The 22202-nt window shown below is 39.7% G+C and overlaps 1 protein-coding gene across 1 annotated transcript in view; it reads right to left on the bottom strand.

The window, feature by feature from the left end:
- Window positions 1–357: 357 nt before the first annotated feature.
- LOC149228460 (WAT1-related protein At5g07050-like) overlaps window positions 358–22202 on the bottom strand; it is a 53345-nt gene continuing 31500 nt past the window's right edge. The window contains exon 4 of the mRNA XM_089380787.1: window positions 358–518. Within this exon, the coding sequence (XP_089236913.1) occupies window positions 358–518 (161 nt within the window). The remainder of the gene's footprint in view (window positions 519–22202) is intronic.

The following is a 22202-nucleotide window of genomic DNA, read 5'->3' on the forward strand; positions in this document are numbered from 1 at the left end:
ACATTTTCTTGAGATCCCTCACCTCTAAAATCTCAAAGGACGTGGCTAAAAAAATCTCACAAAGCAAGGAGGAAGCCATCAATAAAGCCAAAAAACTGGAGCTGATATACAAAAAGTCAAGGTACATTTACCACATACTCCCAGATGCCCTGTGCCTGCAATCTTATAGAGAAATAACAGGCGCATCCAATACTACTAACGAATTAATTGGGGCCCTATCCCAAATACAACACAACAGTAGTATTCAATACCCTGTGTATCCATTGAATGGACCAACTTACAATGCTACACCACCATTACAAAATACTGGGTATTAAAATGGTTAACCCGCACCTATGCAAAATATATGCAACACGGTTAACCAACACCAGCCCCCCCAAGGAGTCTTGTATCATCCCCCATAGGGAAATCCATACTCCTCCTCGAGTATGGATAAAACATTTGATCCCCTAAACCAGTACGATAACCAGGGATAGGAGAACCAATATTCTCCTTTACCAACTCTGCAATAGAATAACCTGCCAAAGCAAAACAATGCACAATTAAATCTAGTGCAACCATATCTCACTTCATCGCATCAATAAGAAGAACAAACAAATTTGGTTAATTCTTCTAACAATGCTAGGAAACAACCAAAAAATAATCCAAAGGGAGAGCCCGAGCAGGGAGGTAGCAATTAGCAGAAACCGCCAAGGGTATAGGGAAGGGACAACCCCAACCAGAACCAAAACTAGGGTATGGCCAATAATAACTCGCAGAAATAGGGCAAGAACACTAGTCTCTGGACTAATCATGCATGAACCATCTACGGGAGTATGACCATTATACCAATCATTGTCCCCAGCTTCCCGATTGAAAAAGGATATAAGACAGTAGGGGGAATTTTTAACACCTAGCAACAAACTTCCCAAGCTCACCCATTTGTAGGGAACCTCAATAATACTCCTAACCATGATATCTTCATGACAGGAGAGGATCTCCTCTTGCAAACAAGGAATCATACTTATGAGGCTACCCTAGAGCCCAGTTTTTCCACCTTGGCTAAAGCTATACCTATTGGACCATTGACCATTACACGACTTCCCATAGATGCCATGCCCAAAATGGTTAAAGAACCTTTACAGTGTGCAGGGCCCAATTCAAGAGCTTCCCACAGTTACATCATAATCTATGACTTGGCTCAGTCGCCATCATCTATGTCAGCACTTGAAGTCTTGTAGATTTGACATACCTAGCGGAAAGCCATAGTTTCCACTTTAGATGCAATTGACCCAGTCCGATTCATACCTCATGGGCTTTGACTTGGACGAAGCTACTCCTCAGCTACCCTCCACCATCACCTTCCAAATCCCTGTCTTAGTCTAGAATATTAATATGCATAGTTGCATCATCGATGAAGGGGCTTCCACATGCATCATGTCCAAATTCATTTGGAAAAAATTAGGATCCCTTAAACTTAAGCCTTTTGACATAACACTCAGAGTGTACAATGGGCACCCTTTCTCCCCCATTGGTATATACCCTAGCGTTCCAGTTAAGTTGGCTAGAAAAATTGTGCTAGACATTGAATTACTCAGAGCCCAGTTGGATTACAACATCCTCCTAGGCTAAAGATATATGTACGGAATGCTCACATTCGCCTCATCAGTGTTCAGAACATGATGTTCCCCCATGAGGGGAAGGTCATTACTATTGATCAATTCACATACTATGAGAAGACAACTTCACCTACACCATATGGCGTGTTTCCCTTAATATCCCAAGAAGTGGTCACTACTTACACTGAGCTCAACCTAGGTTAGTTTAAGCCATCAAGCCTCCTAGGAACATTCCCAGGAGACCCTCTGTTAAGACAAGAGATTTCCCCAAATACCGGAGCACTAGTTTGCATCATGACTTCATCAAACACTGCCCAAACACCAGAATCAGTTTTAGACACCTCAACACTTGCAACTAAATAATTTAGGTCTTGGGACTCCCATAATCACACAAACCCCTTTCTTACGTCCCCCACCTAGGTTCGTCTCACACCATGCCATATGACTCTTGCAATACCAGTTTGGTACCTGATCCCCATGACTGTGTTAACTAAGTCAGGACACATGTAGGAAGGGAGCTTCCCTATACCTCCATTCCAGAGGAGCACCCCTACTCAAAAATGTCCAACACCTACCACAATTGGAGTCACCAGAAAAGAAAAACAAAATGGTAAAAAAGGAGAAACTTCCAAATCCTCCAAAACCATACAACGTTGCGCATTATGTGAGGATTTCAGGAACCCAACTCATATATGTCCTGAAATAGATGAAATAAAAGAAATAATTAATGCTTCCAACACATTGGTAACCTTAGCTCCACCAAAGGAGTGAAAGTTGTACCCTTACATAACAAGGAAGTACGCACCAATCATGCATGTGCCATATGCGATAAATATGGACACTACACACCATTTTCCAAATATCCCTGAACTCCAAAATATGCTAAAAGGTCTCATCCAAACCATGAACAATGAGTCCATAGAGCTAATCCTCTCTCTATAGAATGAAAAATTCCAAAACATCTTCTACATACAGGAAGAGGCATCATCTATCTCTGCACTTGCCTACAACACACGAGGATGGAATAAGCCATAATTTTACCCCTCCACTTTACCATGTGCTATATGTGATGACCCTACCCATCCGGTAGACTAGTGTCTAGAATTATGGACACGCTACTAAGTCTGACCCAACACCCTGGAGGATGCAAGAAAGAGGTCTAGGAAGCAATACCACATATACACTATCTGCGGGGAGAACCATCGTAAATGGAGGTACCCTCACCTTCCTCAATTCCACAAAACAACAGATTTCATACGTAAATTTGTAAAGGAAAATCCCAATCTATTGGACTCAGATACAAAATCCACAAAACCCACCCCACCACCTTGCGAAGAAGGACCCCTAGATATCCAATGCGTGTTCGAGGAGAAAAAATGGCTAGGATCCTTTCATTTAACTTCCCATCACCATCACTAGGCTAGACCAGGCAAAAAGCAATAAAAAAGCACCTGGCAAAGAAAGTCGCCCATTACGTGCATATTATGCGACAAACCCAATCATTTGATCAATAAATGTCGTAAACTGAGTAGATTCATTGATATCTTCCGCTTACTAGCCAAGATCCCTTATAAGCACCTCTCAAACCAAGAAAAAATCATGTGGTGTTATTGTCGCATATGCTCTCAATTACACAACACAAAGAATTGTCAATACCTTACACAATTCCATGTGGCAAGAGTAACACTAAAACAAACCCACACAAATAGGCCACACAATAATGAAACCTTTCCCTAGAGATGGATACCCCCATAAGATATCCTATCTCACCATAACAATACCTCACCCCAGAGATGGATACCTCCACAAGATGTCCTATCTCACAATAACCAGACCTCGCCACAAAGATGGATACCTCCACAAGTTGTCCTATCTCACAATAACCAGACCTTGGCACAAAGATAGATACCTCCACAAGGTATCCAGTCATACAATAACCAAGAGGCATCAACATCCCATGACATGAGTAGCATCACCTCTCATACAACCTATTTAGTTAGTATTGGGTTGTGTTATATTCTTTCCACTTAGTTAACAGGGGGTTTGAGGGGCACCCGTAACCCCAGTTTATGGGGTCCAGGGCAACGCCCCGGAAAATTTTGATTTTGGACCCTATGTTAGGTTGGTGGACCCACCTATGGTTTTGTGCATGATTTTCACACGTGTTTTTTGGACGTGATGGTTTTTCGGTCCATGGTATTGGATGCAATGATTTTCGATCCATGGTATTGGATGCTTCGACATGTATAAATATGTATTATAACATTGAAAGGAACATAATGAAAAATCAAGCCGGTAGTTCTAGTTTTGGGATCCAGGGGAAAATCTCTATGTATATGTGTTTTATGTGTTCTGCTCTCGCATTATTTATTTTCTGTGTTTTAGAATTCATATGCGGGTAATTTCTGTACGGGGTTAAAACCTACATTTGGTATCAGAGCTGTTTTGGCTTCAAGGGGACGCCTTTGTTGCTGAGGGGTTTGGCTCGGACCTGTGGTAGACCCTGTTCAGTGGGAGATCTGCGAGATCAATTCTGGTGGTGAAAGAAGATGGGAAGCAGTGGAAAGATAGAGATCGAGAAATTTAATGGTCAGAGTTTTGAGTTGTGGAAACTCAAGATGGAGGATCTGTTGGTGGATAAAGATCAGTGGATCGTGGTAGATCTAGGTACTAAACCAACGGGAGTGACCGATGAAGAATGGAAGAAGTTGGATCGGAAGGCAAAGAGCAAGATACGATTGTGTGTCTCAAATTGAGTATCGCTGAATGTATCAAGAGAAGCTACGACAAAGGCTTTGTGGGACAAGTTAGGGACTTTGTACCAATCTAAGTATCTAGTGAATAAATTGTTCCTACAGAAAAAGCTGTATAACCTGAGGATGAAAGATGGAGACTTGGTGATAAAGCATCTGAATGCGTTTAATACAGTGGTAAGTTAGTTAGCATCTGTTGATATTAAAATTTCAGATGAAGATAAGTGCATCAATTTGTTGTGTTCTCTACCAGATTCGTGGGATAGTATGTTTATTGCAATAGGTAGCAATGAAATTGCCTTGCATTTTGATGAAATAGTCTCATCCTTGCTAATGGAGGAGATGAGATGGAAAAATATGGAGAGACAGAATGGTGATGCCTTGTCTGTACGAGGACGGTCCCAGAACAGAAAAAAAAAATAAGTCATCGAGTGGTAGATCTAAATCTAGAGGGAGATCTAAATCTCCAGGAAAACCTGTAAAGGTGGTGTGCTGGAAATGTGGAAAGGAAGGGCAGTTCAAAAGGGACTGTAAATCTAAAGCTCCTGATAAAGGAAAGGGATCTGATGATGCTCCTTCTACATAGGAAAAAACCATCTCAAATGAAGGTGGGGATGTGTACTTGGCTTCTTCAAGTACACATGTAGACCATGAGGCATGGTTGATTGACTCAGGTGCATCCTTTCACTTCACTCCCCATAGAGAGTGGTTCTGCGAGTATGAGAAATATGATGGCGGTGATGTCTTCTTGGGGGATGACAGGAAGGCTAGATTCATTGGTCGTGGAAAAGTAAAGTTGAAGTTGCAAGGTGGAAGGGTTAGAAGACTTCCAGGTGTTCTACATATTTTCTGCATTGGCCAGAAATCTGATTTTTGTAAGCAAGTTGGATGATGCAGGTGTAAAAACAGTGTTCGAGAAGGATACTTGCAAGATGGTTCGGGAAGCACTGGTATTGATGCGGGGAGTTCAGACTGGAACTCTGTACAAGCTGCAAGGTAGCACTGTTGTTTATGGGTGCAACAGTTCTGTGGTTCCTAAAAGTGGAGCAGAAAATCTAGTGGTCTTTGGAGAGAGGACCATGTTGTGGCATCAAAGGCTTGGACATATTGGAGAGAAGGGCCTTCAAATACTTCATGGTAAAGGTATGGTAGAAGGTACGAGTAATAGCTCTTTTGATTTATGTGAAAATTGTGTATATGGGAAGCAGAATCGGGTGAGTTTCCCCTCTGGAAGTAAGAGGGCGAAACAGATATTAGAGCTTGTGCATAGTGATGTGTTTGGACTTGTGAAGGTTCCGTCACTGGGTAAGTCTGTGTACTATGTATCATTTATAGATGACTTCTCAAGGAATACATGGATATATTTCCTTAAGAAGAAATCTGAAGTCTTTGACAAGTTTAAAGAATTCAAGGCTCTGGTGGAAAACCAGACAGAGAAGAAGATAAAGGTGCTGAGGACAGATAACAGTGGAGAGTTTTGCAGTAAGGAATTTGAAGAATTCTGTAAGAAGTGTGGTATAGCATGACAGAAGAATACTCCATATACACCTCAGCAAAATGGAGTTGCAGAAAGAATGAACAAGACGTTGATGGAAAGGGCAAGAAGCATGCTCAGTGGTGCTGGGTTAGGACAGGAATTCTGGGCAGAGGCAGTGGAAACATCATGTTACCTGGTCAAGAGATCACCTTCATCAACGTTGGAGGATAAAACTCCATAAGAGGTATGGACTGGTAAGAAACCCTCTCATTCACATTTGAGGGTATTTGGATGTGATGCATATGTACATGTTCCAAAGGAGAAATGAACCAAGTTGGATAATAAATCTGAAAAATGCATCTTTATTGGTTATAAGGATGGTTTGAACGGTTATAAGCTTTGGAATCCAGTAACAAGGAAGGTTGTGTACAGCCGAGATGTGGTGTTTAGAGAGGTGAAAGATGTTATTAAACATGAAGTCCAACCAAAGGAACCTGAGAAGATAAAGCTTGAGCTAAAGGAGGAAGAATCAAACTCTACAACAGAGGAGGAATCAGAAGATGAAGAGCCACAAACTCCGGCTGGAGAAGATCAGTTTGAGAAAGAAGGCAACCAGAAAGGTATAGTCCATCTACTTTCTATTCAAATTTTGCTTTGTCTATTACTGATGATGATCCTAGAACTGTAAAGGAAGCAGTGGATTCATAGGATCGAAAACTCTGGAAAGAGGCCATGGTTGATGAAATGGCATCTTTGCACAAAAATGAGGCTTGGGATCTGGTGGAGTTGCCGGCTGGAAGGAAACCCATTGGAAGCAAATGGGTGTTCAAAAAGAAGACAAATGTAGAAGGAAAAGTGGAGAAATACAAAGCTCGGTTGGTAGCAAAAGGTTATTCCCAGGTGCTGAGAATTGATTTTGGTGATATTTTTTCTCCTGTTGCCAAGGTGACTTCTATTAGATTACTTTTATCTGTTGCTGCTGCTTTTGATTTTGAGGTAGAATAGATGGATGTGAAGACAACATTTTTTCACGGGGATCTGGAAGAGGAGATCTACATGAAGCAACCTGAAGGCTTTGTGGTGAAGGGTAAGAAAGAACTAGTAGGCAAGTTAAAGAAGTCTATGTATGGATTAAAACAGTCACCAAGGATGTGGTATCAGAAATTTGATACATTTATACGAGGACTTGGCTTTACTAGAAGCAAAGCAGATCATTGTGTGTATTTTAAATTAATTGGTGACCGTGTTATTTATCTGGTCTTGTATGTGGATGATATGTTGCTGGTTGGAAATGACAAATAAGTTATCCAGGATTTGAAGACCCAATTGTCCTCCAAATTCGACATGAAATATCTTGGTACTGCAAACTATATTTTGGCCATGGAAATTAAAAGAGAACGGGCAAAAAGGAAGCTCTGGTTAAACCAGAGGAAGTATGTCGAGACAATATTGCAGAGGTTTAATATGTAGGATAGTAAACGGTGAAGGTTCCTATTCCTGTAGGTGTGAGGTTATCTGCTGAACAATGTCCCAAGACACAAGAAGAGGAAGAGGACATGTCCCATGTTCCATATGCAAGTGCAGTCGGTAGCCTGATGTATGCAATGGTCTGTACTAGACCAAACATTGCACATGTAGTGGGAGTATTGAGCAGGTTTATGTCAAAACCAGGAAAGGAGCATTGGACAGCAGTGAAACAGGTTTTCAGGTATTTGCGTGGCACTAGTGATTATGGTTTGTGCTACCAAGGAAGACTAGGATTGGACAGAGTGTTAGATATTCATGGCTTTGTTGATGTAGATTGGGCTGGAGATCTGGATCAAAGAATATCTACAAGTGGGTATGTGTTTAACCTATTTGGAGGAGCAGTCAGTTGGATGAGTAAGAAACAATCTGTAGTGGCACTATCAACTACAGAGGCTGAGTACATGGCAGCCACTCATGCAAGAAAGGAAGCAGTTTGGTTGCAAATACTGTGTTCAAGTATGGGGTTAGTACAGGAAGCTATAAGGATAGACTGTGACAACCAAAGTGCAATTTTCTTGGCAAAGAACCCTGCATATCATTCAAAGACAAAGCACATTGATGTTCAATATCACTTTGTGAGGGATATGATAGAAGACAAAAAGGTGTTGCTGGTAAAGGTGGACACTTTGAAGAATATTGCAGATGCATTGAAAAATATATGAGCTCTAAGAAGTCCTCTTGGTGTAGAGATACAATGGGCGCTTCAGGGCTGGAAAAATGACTAAGCTCTCTTGTGGCCTCCTGTGGAAAGAAAAAAAAAAGTGGGAGAATGTTGGGTTGTGTTATATTCTTTCCACTTAGTTAATAGGGGGTTTGAGGGGCACCCGTAACCCCACTTTATGGGGTCCGGGGTAGCGCCCCGGAAATTTTTTATTTTGGACCCTATGGACCCAGCTATGGTTTTGTGCATGATTTTCGCACATGTTTTTTGGACGTGATGGTTTTTCGGTCCATGGTATTAGACGCGATGGTTTTTCGGTCCATGGTATTAGACGCGATGGTTTTCGGTCCATGGTATTGGATGATTTGGCATGTATAAACCAGTGTTGCACACATCGCGATCGGGATTTAATCGGCGCCGGGAAAAAAAGCGAAAAAAATCGTTAAAATCGGGAAAAAAATCGGAAAAAAGCGGGAAAAAATCGTTTGGCACAAAAATATTCATTTTTTTTCAATTTTTTTCAATTTTTTTAATATCTAAACCATCTACAACATAAAATAAATACATTGACACATAAATATGATAAAAAAACTAATATATAAGATGTTTAATATCATTTCTAGCGCTAAAATCACACATAACATTGAATCATGTCCTGAATAGTAAGTCCTGAGTCCCAAGTCCAACTCAGCCTCAAAATATCAACAAAAAATATGATAATGTATCTCATCATGTCATAATGTCATATACAATAAAATGAAAGTCTAATCCTATTGATTTCCTCTGCCCCTCTTGCGAGAAAATGGCACAACTTTCTCTTTCCCTCTAGATGTAGAAGCTGGTGCCTGTGGTGGTGGAAATGGCAGTGGAGTCTGACGTGCTCTAGAAGCTGAAGAACTAGTAGTAGCAGCTACAGGAGGCTAAGGTGGACGGAGACCACGTCCTCTACTGGTGGTAGTGGTAGCCCGGGTAGCCCTGGTAGGCGGTGTCACCTCCTCCTCCTGCTCCTCCAACTCCTCCTCCTCCTGCTCCTGCTCCTGCTCCTGCTCCTCCTCCTCCTCCTCCCCCTCCTCCTCCCCCTCATCCTGCACTAACCAATCCTCAGTGGGATCCATGAGAGGCCTCTCGGTCTCAACCCTCCATTCAGTAGTGGTGTCAATCCCATCCAATGAGATGGCTTCCGTATCAGGTGTCTTCTCTAGTTGTTTCACCCACAATCGAAGATTGTAGTAGACATAGACCATGTCATTAAGTCTATGGGACTCCAACCTGTACAAAGTTCATGAAATAATAAATTAATAATTAATATTATAAAAAAAATATTGTTTAAAACTTTAATGAATTCAAAAATTTATTTGGAAATTTGCAATATTTTAAATGTTTAAGTGTTAACCTATTGCGCTTCTTGTTGTGTATTTTTTCAAATACACTCCAATTGCGCTCACATCCCGAGGAGCTGCATGTTTGGCTGAGGATGCATATGGCAAGATTTTGCAAAAGGGGTACTCTGCCACCATACATCTTCCACCATGCGTCTACAACAAAATTACAAATAAAATTTTAAATAAACATAAGAAAAAAATGGAATTTGAAGAAACAATGAAATTTGAAACAAAGTACATACTACAAACTAAAAAATACCTGGCATTTTAACCGTCCTATCAATGACAGCCATCTCAAAGCCAAATAAGCCACCTGACAACTTATATTGCTCAATTTGTCTAGAGATCTCCATACGTTCTTCTGAAGATCTCACCATCTTCTGGACACAGGTTAATAATCCTTCCATGACCTCAACATCAAAATTAAACCCACATGCATAAGAAAATGCAGGGTTCAGGAAAAGCCCAGCAGCATGAATGGGACGATGGAGTGTGTTGTTCCATCGCTCATCAATGACGTTCCATAGAAGGAGTTGTCTCTGGAACCCATCATCTCCCTTGTCATCATAGTAGGACCGAATGGCTTCTTTGGCCCTATCCATGGCTTCATACAAATAGCCCATTGCGGGCTTCTCACCATCAACCAACCGAAGAACCTTTACCAAAGGTTCTGTAACAGCGCACACCTCCTGCACTCCCGCCCAGAAGTCCTCCTGGTATGAAACTACTCTGCAGACGACCTCTCCTTCTGGTTTGCGGCTCATTGACGAAGCACGCCACTCCTCTGAAAGAAACATTCTCTTCAAATCCCACATAGAATTCAAGAGGGATTGAAGAGATATGAAACTCGTCGCAAACCGTGTAATGGCGGGGCGCACCAACTCTTTGTTGTTGGTGCATTTTCTCATCAAGCTAAGCACAGATGTGTGATTGTAAATAAATTTTGTGATGCTTTTTGATGAGTCAACAACCTCTTTGACAAAGGGAATTTTCCCAATGTCCTCTAACATCAAATCAATACAATGGGCAGCACAAGGTGTCCAAAATAAAGCAGGATGCCTGTCCATAAGCATTCTACCAGCAACAACATAATTTGCAGCATTGTCCGTTATGACTTGGACAACATTTTCTGCACCCACCTCCAAAATAAACACATCCAGCAAATCACATAAAGTTCTTGCATCTTTGATTTGATGAGTTGCATCAACAGATTTGATAAACATAGTCCCCAAGGGACAACTAACCAAGAAGTTTATAAGGGTTCTCCCCTTTTGGTCAGTCCAACCATCTGACATAACAGTGCATCCTGTTTGTGCCCATGATGCCCTAAAATCCTCCAATCTTTGGGTGCAGTCACGCTTTTCATCTTGAAGAAGCCGGCCTCTGAAATCATGAAGAGAAGGGAGTTTGTACCCCGGGCCAACACTGGCAATAGCATCAACAGTAGGTTGGAAAAATGGATTATTCCTTATAATGCTGAAAGGAATATCACTCCAGAGGAGAAATTTTGTCATCAACTTGTCAGCTTTTTCTTTTTCAGTTCTTTTTAGCATTGAACCAATAGTTGGTTGTGAACCAGGTGTGGTTCGAGGAACAAAATATGATGATGCAGCTACCGGATTGACTGACGCTGCAGTAGAACCTGTGCCACTTGGCCCACTTCCTTCAGCTGACCTTTTTAGTTGCCTTTTGAGTTCTTCTTTGGCGTCTCTAGTGTGCTCTAATTCTCCCAATGCTCTCATGGCTTTTTGGATAATTTCAGCATTTGTCTTTAGACAGGGCCCCACATCACGTCCAGGGATTTGTGCAAGGTGGAACTTCAACCTGTACACCCCCCCGAATATTTCCTTTCCACACAACTTGCAATACAAGTTTTGTCTATCATTCGGAGTTTTAGGGTCACCATATTCCCAGAAAGGATCCAATTTCCTTGGCATGTTTGTTTTTGAATTTTGAATTTGCAAACCTATGGAAAAATAAGGATTAGGAAATAGGAATTTAGGATTACATAAATGATAATAGTAAATACAAATTACAATTTAGCATTTGCAAAATTACAAGCTAATTATTTCCAAAATCCCAATTTCTAAACCCAAGTTACCCAACCAAATGCCAAAAAACAATGAAAAATAAAAAAAAATAAACAATGTTTAAAGAAAATGAGAAAATAAAAATAAAAAATTGGTTCTCATAGTCATAACAAATAACCCATCCCAAATCAATGAAAAATTTCCAAAAATTCTTTAAAAACAATGAAAAACAAAGTTTTTATAGAACCAAAACAAAAAAAAATTAATCTACATACCTGGTTTATGGACAAATTGGTGATCTTGGCTTGGATTCCTCCTAAAATCGCTTGGATTCGCTCCCAAATCCGACGGCAACCCTCTCCATCACTTCTTCTCCTCCTCCTCCGCGCGGACTGCTGAATGAAATAAAAGAAAAATCGATTTTCTATATAAAACGCCCGCTGCCCGCGCCTCTGGCGATTTTAACATAAAAAATCGCGATTTTTTCGATAAAAATCGTTATAAAAAAAAGTGGCGATTTTTATGTATAAAAATCGCGATTTGAATCGGCTAAATGAAAAAATCGCGCTTTTACGATAAAATCGCGATTTTATCGCGATTTTAACAACACTGGTATAAATATGTATTATAACATTGAAAGGAACATAATGAAAAATCAATCTGGTAGTTCCGGTTTTGGGATCTAAGGGAAAATCTGTGCATATGTGTTTTATGTGTTCTGCTCTCGCATTATTTATTTTCTCTGTTTTAGAATTCGTATGAAAGTAATTTCTATACGGGGTTAAAACCTATAGTTAGCACTAAACCAGTTCAAAGAGACCATGTGCATGGTACGACAGAAGTTCGAAACCCTTTGGAAGGGCCCATACATCATCAAACATTGCCTTTGAAAGGGGGCATACATACTATCAGAGCTTGATGGGACTTGCCTAAAAAACCCTGTCAATGGTCTCTACCTCAAAAAATTTCACCCATAAAATGTTAGAGTAAGCATGTATGTACAATGACTTATTGTTTATGATGATCATATTATCATAGATTTATTCTAGAAATCACTCTCTCCTCTCATGTAAACAAATGGATCTTTTGCCAGCTTATCACCACAGGTTCGCTAACGGTGCATCTCGATGGTCACAAAAACTCGCTGCTGTAGCATGGGACATATACTCTCCTGACCGAGCACCTTGTATCTTCAATGGGCTATGTATCAGGTCAACCACCAATAATCAAGCAGAATATGATTCCGTCATAGCCCTCCTGGCTGATGGTCATCACTTAGGCATTTGTCACCTGCATGTATTCCTTGATTCCCAACTCATAGTGTCACAGTTAAATAGGATGTTCCAAGTCTATAATTCATGCCTTTTTCGCAAGTATTTGCATACACAGTGATTAGCTAGACATTGTGATCAAATCACATTTACACATATACCCAGAGATCAAAATCATATAGTTGATCGCATCGCTAATAAAATCCTATACTGGCATGCATCACACATATATAACCATAAAGTTATGTAAAAACATCAAGCACAAGATACATCTATAAACACAAAAGCATAAATACAACAAGAAGTATGGATGCACATATCAAATCATGAGAGCCACCAAAGAATGCCTTGCATATACAGTAGGGAGCACTAGCAGGAAGGAGATGGATTATTGGGGGACAGAAGACCCGGTAGACCTTGTGGAAGGAGACAAAAGACTGAAAGGAAGGAGATGGATTATTGAGAAGAAGGAAGATCCTCCACCCTAGTTATTAGCTGTACTTCCATCGGGAGCACTAGGAGCATTAGAAGTACTTACCTCACTTAAAATATATATATATATATATATATATATATATAGGTACAAAAATCATTGGCCCAAGACCAAGAAGGATAAGTCATAAAAAAATACAGGGGAGCATCCTCATAAATGGGTGCTTGCCCTGGTACATACATCATCTCAACCCAAAAAAAAAGTAAATAACCAACCTCCCTAAGGCCCTGGTGGCGCCATCTGAGCATTAGGAGCCAAAATAGGACACTTATAGCCGATGCCATAGAAATACGACACAAAGTCATTTGATGCTCCCGGTCCTGGGACATCATCATCTCAACCACAACCTATGGAAGGTCAGCCCATCCCTCAAGGGGAAAACCTCCAATCAAGATCTCCACTCGTCTCCAAGAGTCACAGTACCACTATAACTCCACTTATGCAACATCTCGTCATGCCTTAGCCTCGTCAGCCTGCGCGACCAGGCTATCTGTAACCATAGGCCCCTCTCCGGAGGGCTCTCCAATCTCCATCCTTCATCGCTGTCCCTATTGCTCTCGAGGAGCAATCGGTGGCCTTGGTACCTAGGGTCTTTGAGGAATAGGTGTGTCCCCCTCAAGTCCCATGTGTCTCGGGCGATGGCTAACTAGGAAGGCCAGTGGACGCCCTCGCAACCCCACATCTGCAAGTAAACAAAGCTTAGTGTCAATATCTTTTTAAATCATAAACACATGAAAAAAAACATATGTATACAAATGCAAAAATAACAATCATATACCTAATCGACCGCAGGTGGCACTTGGAGGGAGCCCCATCTATGGATCTCCTTGGAAGTCAACCCCATGGTATGGGTAGTCCAATATTAGTTGGGGGTTCGAATCGAACCAATGATGTACCACATCAGTCCAATATTGAACCACCTCTCCTCTGCCCTCCCGAGGGATTTCCCGTCCCTAAAGACGCATGCGAGGCTCCTGAGGAGGCCCAGTCGACACTGCAAGAACAAGCCAAAGCATAACCACCCTCTCATATATTATGCTACAAATCACACTCCTGTAACCAAAACTCCTTAGAAACAATCACTGAACATGGGCAAGCTGCGACACTATCCCCTCTTGCACGAGTCGGCTTAGTCAAAAAATGCTCCCACTTGGAGTTGCTACAAAACTGAGATGTGAAATCTCAAGCACTGGTTTGGGGATGCTGACCCCACAAGTCTAACAATCATAGCCAATGTTGCTTGCTCGGCTAGATCCTCCACTGCTGTGATCTTCATGTAGCCATCTTAAATAGGGTCTGGACTGTAGTGCTGCATGTCAGCATCACCTCCTGGAAGGGTATAAGGAAGCACCTCCCCTTGCTTCATTCAGCCATTAACAAAATAGATGTCAACCTCCACTAGGATAGGGAGGTATGTATTATGGATAACCATCAACTAGTCCACATCTCAACAACTAACCAAATATCGCAGGAAGCTATCTTGCGACCTCATCAATGGGTTTTGAAGAAACTTTGGTAACCCTCACTACACGAGCTGTTGCATCACACCAACATATTGCATCACAACATTCTGGAGAGGAGTCCAATCTCATTCTCTCCAGATCATCCTTCCATCAACGATGCCATAAATTAGAAATGAGAAATCCTCACGTCCTCAAAAAACCAAAATGTGTGAAAAAGCCCGTTTTTCCCCACTGTGCAAATGTTTCCTAAACAGGCACACGGTGCGCACACCTGTTCTTCAGAACAATGCATAGTGTGCACCTGTATCCCATATAGGTGCACACCCACGTGCATTCGCTTTAGAAAGATGCGACAAATCCCTGACAGGTCTCGTCACACAAAATTTTAACTCAAACACGTGCAACACTTATCTAAGTATTCTTGATATGCGGGGTCTTCACGCATAAATTTAGTTATGCACGAAGACTGTGTGGCTCATGCAGAGTCACCCACACAGGCCTCAAAATGGAATATAAATAGCTGTACAGGGGGGCCCTGTATGACCTACCTAATCTACCAGACTGAAAATTTAAAAGGTATCAACTCAGGGTCCTACTTGTCTCTAACAGAGAGAATCCCGGGTACACACACTGAACGCAACAACAAGAAACGATTCATGAAAGCTCTCTGACCTCTATAGCTCAACATTGAAAATGATTGATATTTGGGCCCATAGCCCTATCTATCACCCTTTTTGCCATCTTTGGGGCTACATTGCAAAATCCTGGGATCTCCAATGAAAAAACCGAAAGAGACGTGAGGATCATTTCCACAACATCTTCATCATGGAACCCTTTGTTCCTGTAAACACCAAAAGTCATTTTTTATACCTACTGCACATGTCAAGTGCTTCTCAAACTCTCTAAATCAATAACATTCATTACATATTTATGTCTTGAACGATGCTTTCACTTCTGGTTTTGGTTGTATCCATTGCAAGAATATCACACATGGTTAGATTCAACTAGAACCTCGACAAGTGAAAAAGAGCAAGTATCATTTTCCAATCATCATGATAGGCTTCCCCCTAAAAAGCTTTGCATATCCTAACATCATTTCTCCAAAATGTGCCATAAGGTCCAACATCTTGACCATGTTTATCACCATCTCACACTTGTACATGATAAGAATTCACATCGGTCGATAGAAACCCCCCCCCATGGCTCCCTTCATCATTGTCGATCCTTCTTCACACAAAGGAGCCATGACCACTCACTCTGGCCTGGGAGCCATCTCACATACATATTTGAAAGTTTAGCCTCATTATGCTACATTCATTTACGCATTCACCCCATCCTCCTGGGACCCCCGTACAAATACTAATGGATGCACATCCACATCCTACATTTGGCATATTATTCATCTGCATCACATAGCCCATTTGTACCACCCTACCCACCCACCTAACACAGAGACCAACCAATGGGCCCCCCACCCTCAAAAAATACATTACATATTCGCATAGGTTACTATCATCATGGGGCACCCATCTCTGTGGTTGTACATCGAAACCAAACCCTATTCTTTTGGAAAGTGTACAAAGTTTTTGTCAACAAAAATAAAAATAAAAACCTCCCATCCTTATTTGATTTTTACAATCCAGGGCCCTCAGCCGCGTACAGTCTCTAATCACCTTTGGTCACAACTCATCAGTAAACCACCCCTATTTTTCATGTCCATAAAAAGTCACTTACACGCATCCTGGAAAATCCTACCGACTCAGGGATCATCAGAAAACATGTTTTGACTGCCGCTATTTGCATCCTGAGCTCTGACCTCAGAAGAGCTATCCATATCCTCCAATATTGATAGCCCTCACTATCATGACTATTTGGCCCATGTTATTACAATATGTTCATATCTATTTCTTGACTCACCACGTCAGGCAAATGAGACCCCTTTCCTGTAGATTTCAACAAATGCATTCTAGGAAAGAGGTAGTACATTGGATACTCCATCCCTTAATAGGATGTCACATTGGGAACCATTATTTCCTAGTGATGTCATCATTTCCATTGAAATTCGACATCAACTCAAAACATTCATGTGAAGGTGGTGTCGTACTTAGCTACTGTTACAACTCGCTCACATAGTCGAAGACCCCCTATTCATTAATCACCTCATTCAACAATTCTTATATTATGATGAGGGTGAGGTACCTATTGCAAAATATCTATGCATACCATAGTACCCATCCAAAGTGCTTCACCAAGATATTCATAGGAAAATAAGATTTTTCCTATTTGACCAGAATGCGCCCCTGAGGGCATCAACAATTTTCATCATCAGCTATCAGCAGGTCAAAAACCAAAAATTTGATTAGACAAAAATCAATCGTTGTCCAATTGTAATCAGTTCTGATTAGCCATCATAATGAGCATGGGACATGCCTACCTCATATAAAACACACCATTATTGAATTTTTTTCCACCAGAGCATGGGTATCATTTATACTCAGTCAAGGATTTTTCTCTACTCATCTCTGAAACAAGCTATCCTCTCTCTCGAAAAGATAATCAGACTCTCCAAAGAAAATGAAAACATGATGTATTTCAGCTATACATCTTCTCCTAACCTCATACATTAGGGGGAAACTGTTAACACCGAAAAATTGTACACCTGCTAGTACAATCCATAAGGCATTAAAAGTATCTGACAAAATGCACACATGGACATTTTTCCAGCCAAATACATTATAAAGATTCAAAAAATCAAAGGTTCTCCTAAGGTCCAGATTTTATAAAGGAAATCAATTAAGGTCACATGTATATTTCTTCAATAAATGCACGCACATAACATATCATCAAAAAAGCCGCGCGACTGCAGAAAAGGTGACTCAACAGTCCAGGACCACTCCACACACTTGGAGCTGATTTATTCATACGAGGTCAGCCTAGTACATCCAAATTCAAGTCACCTTGGAGAAGTGTAGCCCTCAATAGAATCCTCTTGTCCTACTCAGGTGTCTTTATGAGACATGTACCAAGAGAGGGAAGAGGGATTAAAAAAACTCTATATAAATAGGTCATGGGAGAGCTAAAATAAGAGATATTTTTATGCTGGCCAAATTTCTTGTAAGCAAACAACCATTTCATTGTTGAACCAAGTGAAGAGAACTAGCGTGTTTTCCAAATTGCTTCTAAGCAACCCAACATCTTAATGAGTGGAGAACAATCCACCCTTTTGAGAGTCTTCATACTTCTTTGAGAGAGAGGAGAAACTTGCAAAGAGGTTAAGGCAAAGAAACATCCTTGTTGAGGATTACTGAGCTCCCTAGTTCAAGGAATTCCCTTCAAGTGTTCTAGTATTCTGATTGTATTCAACCTCTACCACTAGAAATCAATAAAGGGATATTTTTCCATATATTATTGATGTGTTTTCTCCATTTGAGCATTCTTATGTTCATGCACCTCTTTGTTTAAGTTTATGTTTTTGTATTCATTGTATCCATTATTTACAATGTTTTGTTTATTTAAGTCTATCCACTAACAACACCAATTTTGACTGTGATCCTTTGTGTTGAGTCATGGAAAAGGTATGCATATATTATTTATTTTATTATCCTTTTCCTTAGTTATATCCCTCCTACACCCTAAAGTGTTAATATATCAAGGGATTATGGTAAAAATAAGGAAATTATCTATCATCACGATTTAGCTAATTATCATCACTCTTCATGCAGGAAAATGACAAAATGGAAAAACTGTTGTTCCCTAGCCAGGAAACAGCGTACATGCAGCAAGCCAAGGATGGAGCGCGTAGTTACGGATAAGAACAAGGAAGATCACAACATCAGTGCAAAAGACAAAGAGCTAATTGAAGATGGAACATTGAGCAGATCTCTTAGGATCTCTTGATCATGAGGGATCGTTGTTACTATTTTATCCACCTGGCCATTATAAAAGGGGTAGCAATTGTAAAGAATAGGGAGAGATTATTCAGAAATTACTTTTGTATTTTTACTTTGATCATCAACTTTCATTGTTGAAATAGATTACGAACTAGCTGTAACCATTTTTCATATGATTAATATATAATACAGTTGTTGTTCCTTCTTTCATACTGAAGTAATCCGATGGTGTTCACTAGCGGCTAAGGGCCTGGCCCTGGTGGATTCACTTGTTGTTCTTGTATCGTTCCTTTACGATTTCTGCCGTGTGATGGTTTGGTCTTATTTCTATCTATTGTAGTTGCATCGCTTTACTGTTTCATATTTCTAGACTTAATGAATTGCTCTATTTTATACGTTGTAATTGAATTGTGTTGCTGTTCATTTCCCTCATAACAAGATCACTGCTTTCTGCAAGTATATTGTTATGCTGTTCATTTTAATTAAAGAGCTTCGCTATTCATTTCAGTAGCTTAGCTTTGCTGTCTATTGCAGTTACATAAGTTTTTCTGTTCATTTCTATTATATAGCATTTTTGCTCATTTACTTTTGGCAATCATTTAGTTTTTCCTTTTAGCATTCTTATAGTTAGCATAACTATCTCATTTCCATCAGTTGCAATAGCTTTATTGATTTAATTCATTGCCATTTCCAATTGGTTATTTAGTGTGTTGTGTGTGAGATCAACAACTGTAAAGAACATTGGCTATTGCTGTCAAAGCTCTTAGATTGAGGATCTTATTTATGCTTGATTTAGTTTACATAAGTTAAAAAAGGAATGAGTTATTGCTACTATATCCTTGAGTGATAATTGATGTTACTTTGTCGAATAAATTATTTAGTTTCAAAGCATTGAGTTTCTTTTAATTGCAAGTGAGTTTTATTTAAAGCATCCATTTACTCTTGTATTTGAAAACACTGTACTACAGTTTAGAAACATTACTCTTGAGTAAATAGACGCCACACACTGTGTGCACTCTTGAAATAGAAAATCTTGCCCGGATTGATAACTAATGTGAAGATAATTAGGAGTTAAAAAGACACCTGATAATACCTCAAGATTTTGGCGCCGTTGCCGGGGAGAGTGTAGCCATTTCTAAGGAGTAGTGTGCATCTGATGGGTGCCTATTAGGAGAGAATTGCGTATTAAAAATGGAAGGTAAGAACATGCGTATGGAGCATGAAAAAGCCCTGTTCCCCCGCCCGCTTTCCAGCAGAATTGTTAAGAACTTAGGGTGGAAATAAATATTTGAGTTGTGTGTATGACTAAGAAGAAAAGACTTGAAAATAATCCAAAACCACTGTGTACATTCTTGAAATAGAAAATCTTGCCTGGATTGATAACTAATGTGAAGATAATTAGGAGTTAAAAAGACACCTTTTATACCTCAACATTTTGGCACCAGGTAACAATCCACTACTAAGGGGGTGTCTTTTGGTACAATTGTGCTCCAAAAAAACTGCAACACTACACAAAATACACAAATGTAGAGGTTCAAATGAATCTTATAATATCATCACCATAGAAATAATTCCCTAGGATGGGTTAGATGACCCTCATACCAAAGGGACCAAGTAGTAATGTTATGTAGATAAACCTAAATTATGTGTTTGATGTTGTGAAAAGCATAGGACATGGCATGCTGGAAAGTGATCCCATCATTTTTATGGCCAAAAGGAAACTTACAATAAGAAAATGTTCTCCATGATCAAATGAAGGTGTTTTTGTGTTGATCCTCTAGTTTGATTTGTATTTGATTTAGCTAAAAAAACCATCCATAAATAAATAGATAACATTCCTAGCTCAAGTATCAAGAATTTGATCGATGAAAGGGGATGAATAGTTATCCTTTAGACATGTCAAATTTAGGGCCCTATAATTAACACAAACCCTAATTTTCTGTTGTTTCTTAGTAACCAAAACATTATAGTAAACCCATTCATTTAGGGGTACTAGATAGATAAAAACAACATATAATAGCTTTTGAACCTCTTATTTGATAGTGGTTTCTTTATTAGGTTTCACTAGACTGAGCTATTTCCTAATTGGCTTATCTTTTTCTTACATCTTAATTTTTTGTTTAATAATCCAAGGGTTAATCCCAAGCATTTATTCAAAAAACCAAGCAAAAAAAATCATGGAATTCCTTGAAAGGAGTAGTGTAAATTTCTTATTAATGTTAATGGGTATAGTCTCTAAAATTTTCACCAAGTTCCCCTCTAAGAAAACATCATTCAGCATGATTGGTGACTAGGACCACTCATCAAGGCTAGAGGAAGCTAGGATTTTAGGTGACACATCCAACATATCCATCCTAGCGATGAAAGATGAGTGATGATGTAGATCTCCCCAAAGAAAATTAGGAATTGACATGACATCCATGATTGATTCATCAATAGGACTACTGAAGTTAAGAAAGTTATGAGATACTATATAGTTAACAACCCAAATGGGCAAAGGATAATCATCTAATTATTCACCATAGGCGTCGCTTGACTCAAAAGTATCAGATGCCAACTGGATTATTTAGTAAGCAATATGCATCAAACTTAGATGCATATGCTCTCCATTTATATCTAGTTCCAAAGGAGAAGGCACCACCCAAGGATCAAATGATTTATGGGATCCACTAGTGATGAAAGAGATCATGTGCACGAGATCCATGTAAGTAGAAGGAACATCATATGGGGGTATAGGAAAGACATTGATAAGTGATAGGTTTTGTTGACGGTACTAGATACCACCAACATACAGGGGGTCTCCACAATGTGAAGTCCCAATTAGACCTCACGCCATTTGGATTAGGAGCCCCATCCAGAGTATTGACCCAACCACCATAACACTAAGGTGCGTCTTGGTTTCAATAGATAACATAAGAGGTTATATAGGTGAACAAGCAAGTAAGTTGACATTGTGAAACACTAATTGTAATGTGTAACATGAGATATCTGAAAGGAAATAGTATTAACCTAAGAGAGACACATGAGAGCATGAAAATATTCATTAGAAAAATAGTTAACATAATGATTGTTAAAGAGAATACAACACACATTCAACAATATGAGTACCAAAGCCTCCAAAATAGTTCAATTTCTCTACTTATGAACAAACATATACCATAAACATCCCAAGAATAGTCCTAAAGAATTTGTGACACATGCATGAAAATGTGTTGGCTCATTGAATTTTAATTATGTGAAAGATCCAAGTACATAGTTGCAATGATGAAGCACTAGTTCTAGTAGTGCAACATTAAGTCACTTCTTGCTTCTCTAAAGAATAGTTATTCTCTCATATGCTAAATAGAGAAGCCAATACTAGCTCTCCAAAGCTTAAGCCTCCAAAAATCCCTTTTATTGAATTATGAGGTTTGTTTTATAACAATAGGAATGACCTTTCATCTCCTATTGACTCTTGAATTACCCTCATGACTCTTTGACTTCTATTATTTCCTTTTGATTTCTATACAACTATTGAACTCCTAAATGACATTTGGACTTCTCTATGTGACTTTTGGACTTCTCTTAAAGAGATTTTGTCCTTATATGACCAAGTGAATTATCATATTCAACTTATGACTCTTGGATTTCCACACATTGCATTTTGTTTTTTTCTTG

This window comes from Pinus tabuliformis, chromosome J (assembly GCF_031772625.1).
Source record: "Pinus tabuliformis cultivar Carrire ecotype Pingquan chromosome J, CPIR1, whole genome shotgun sequence".
Lineage (NCBI taxonomy): Eukaryota > Viridiplantae > Streptophyta > Pinopsida > Pinales > Pinaceae > Pinus > Pinus tabuliformis.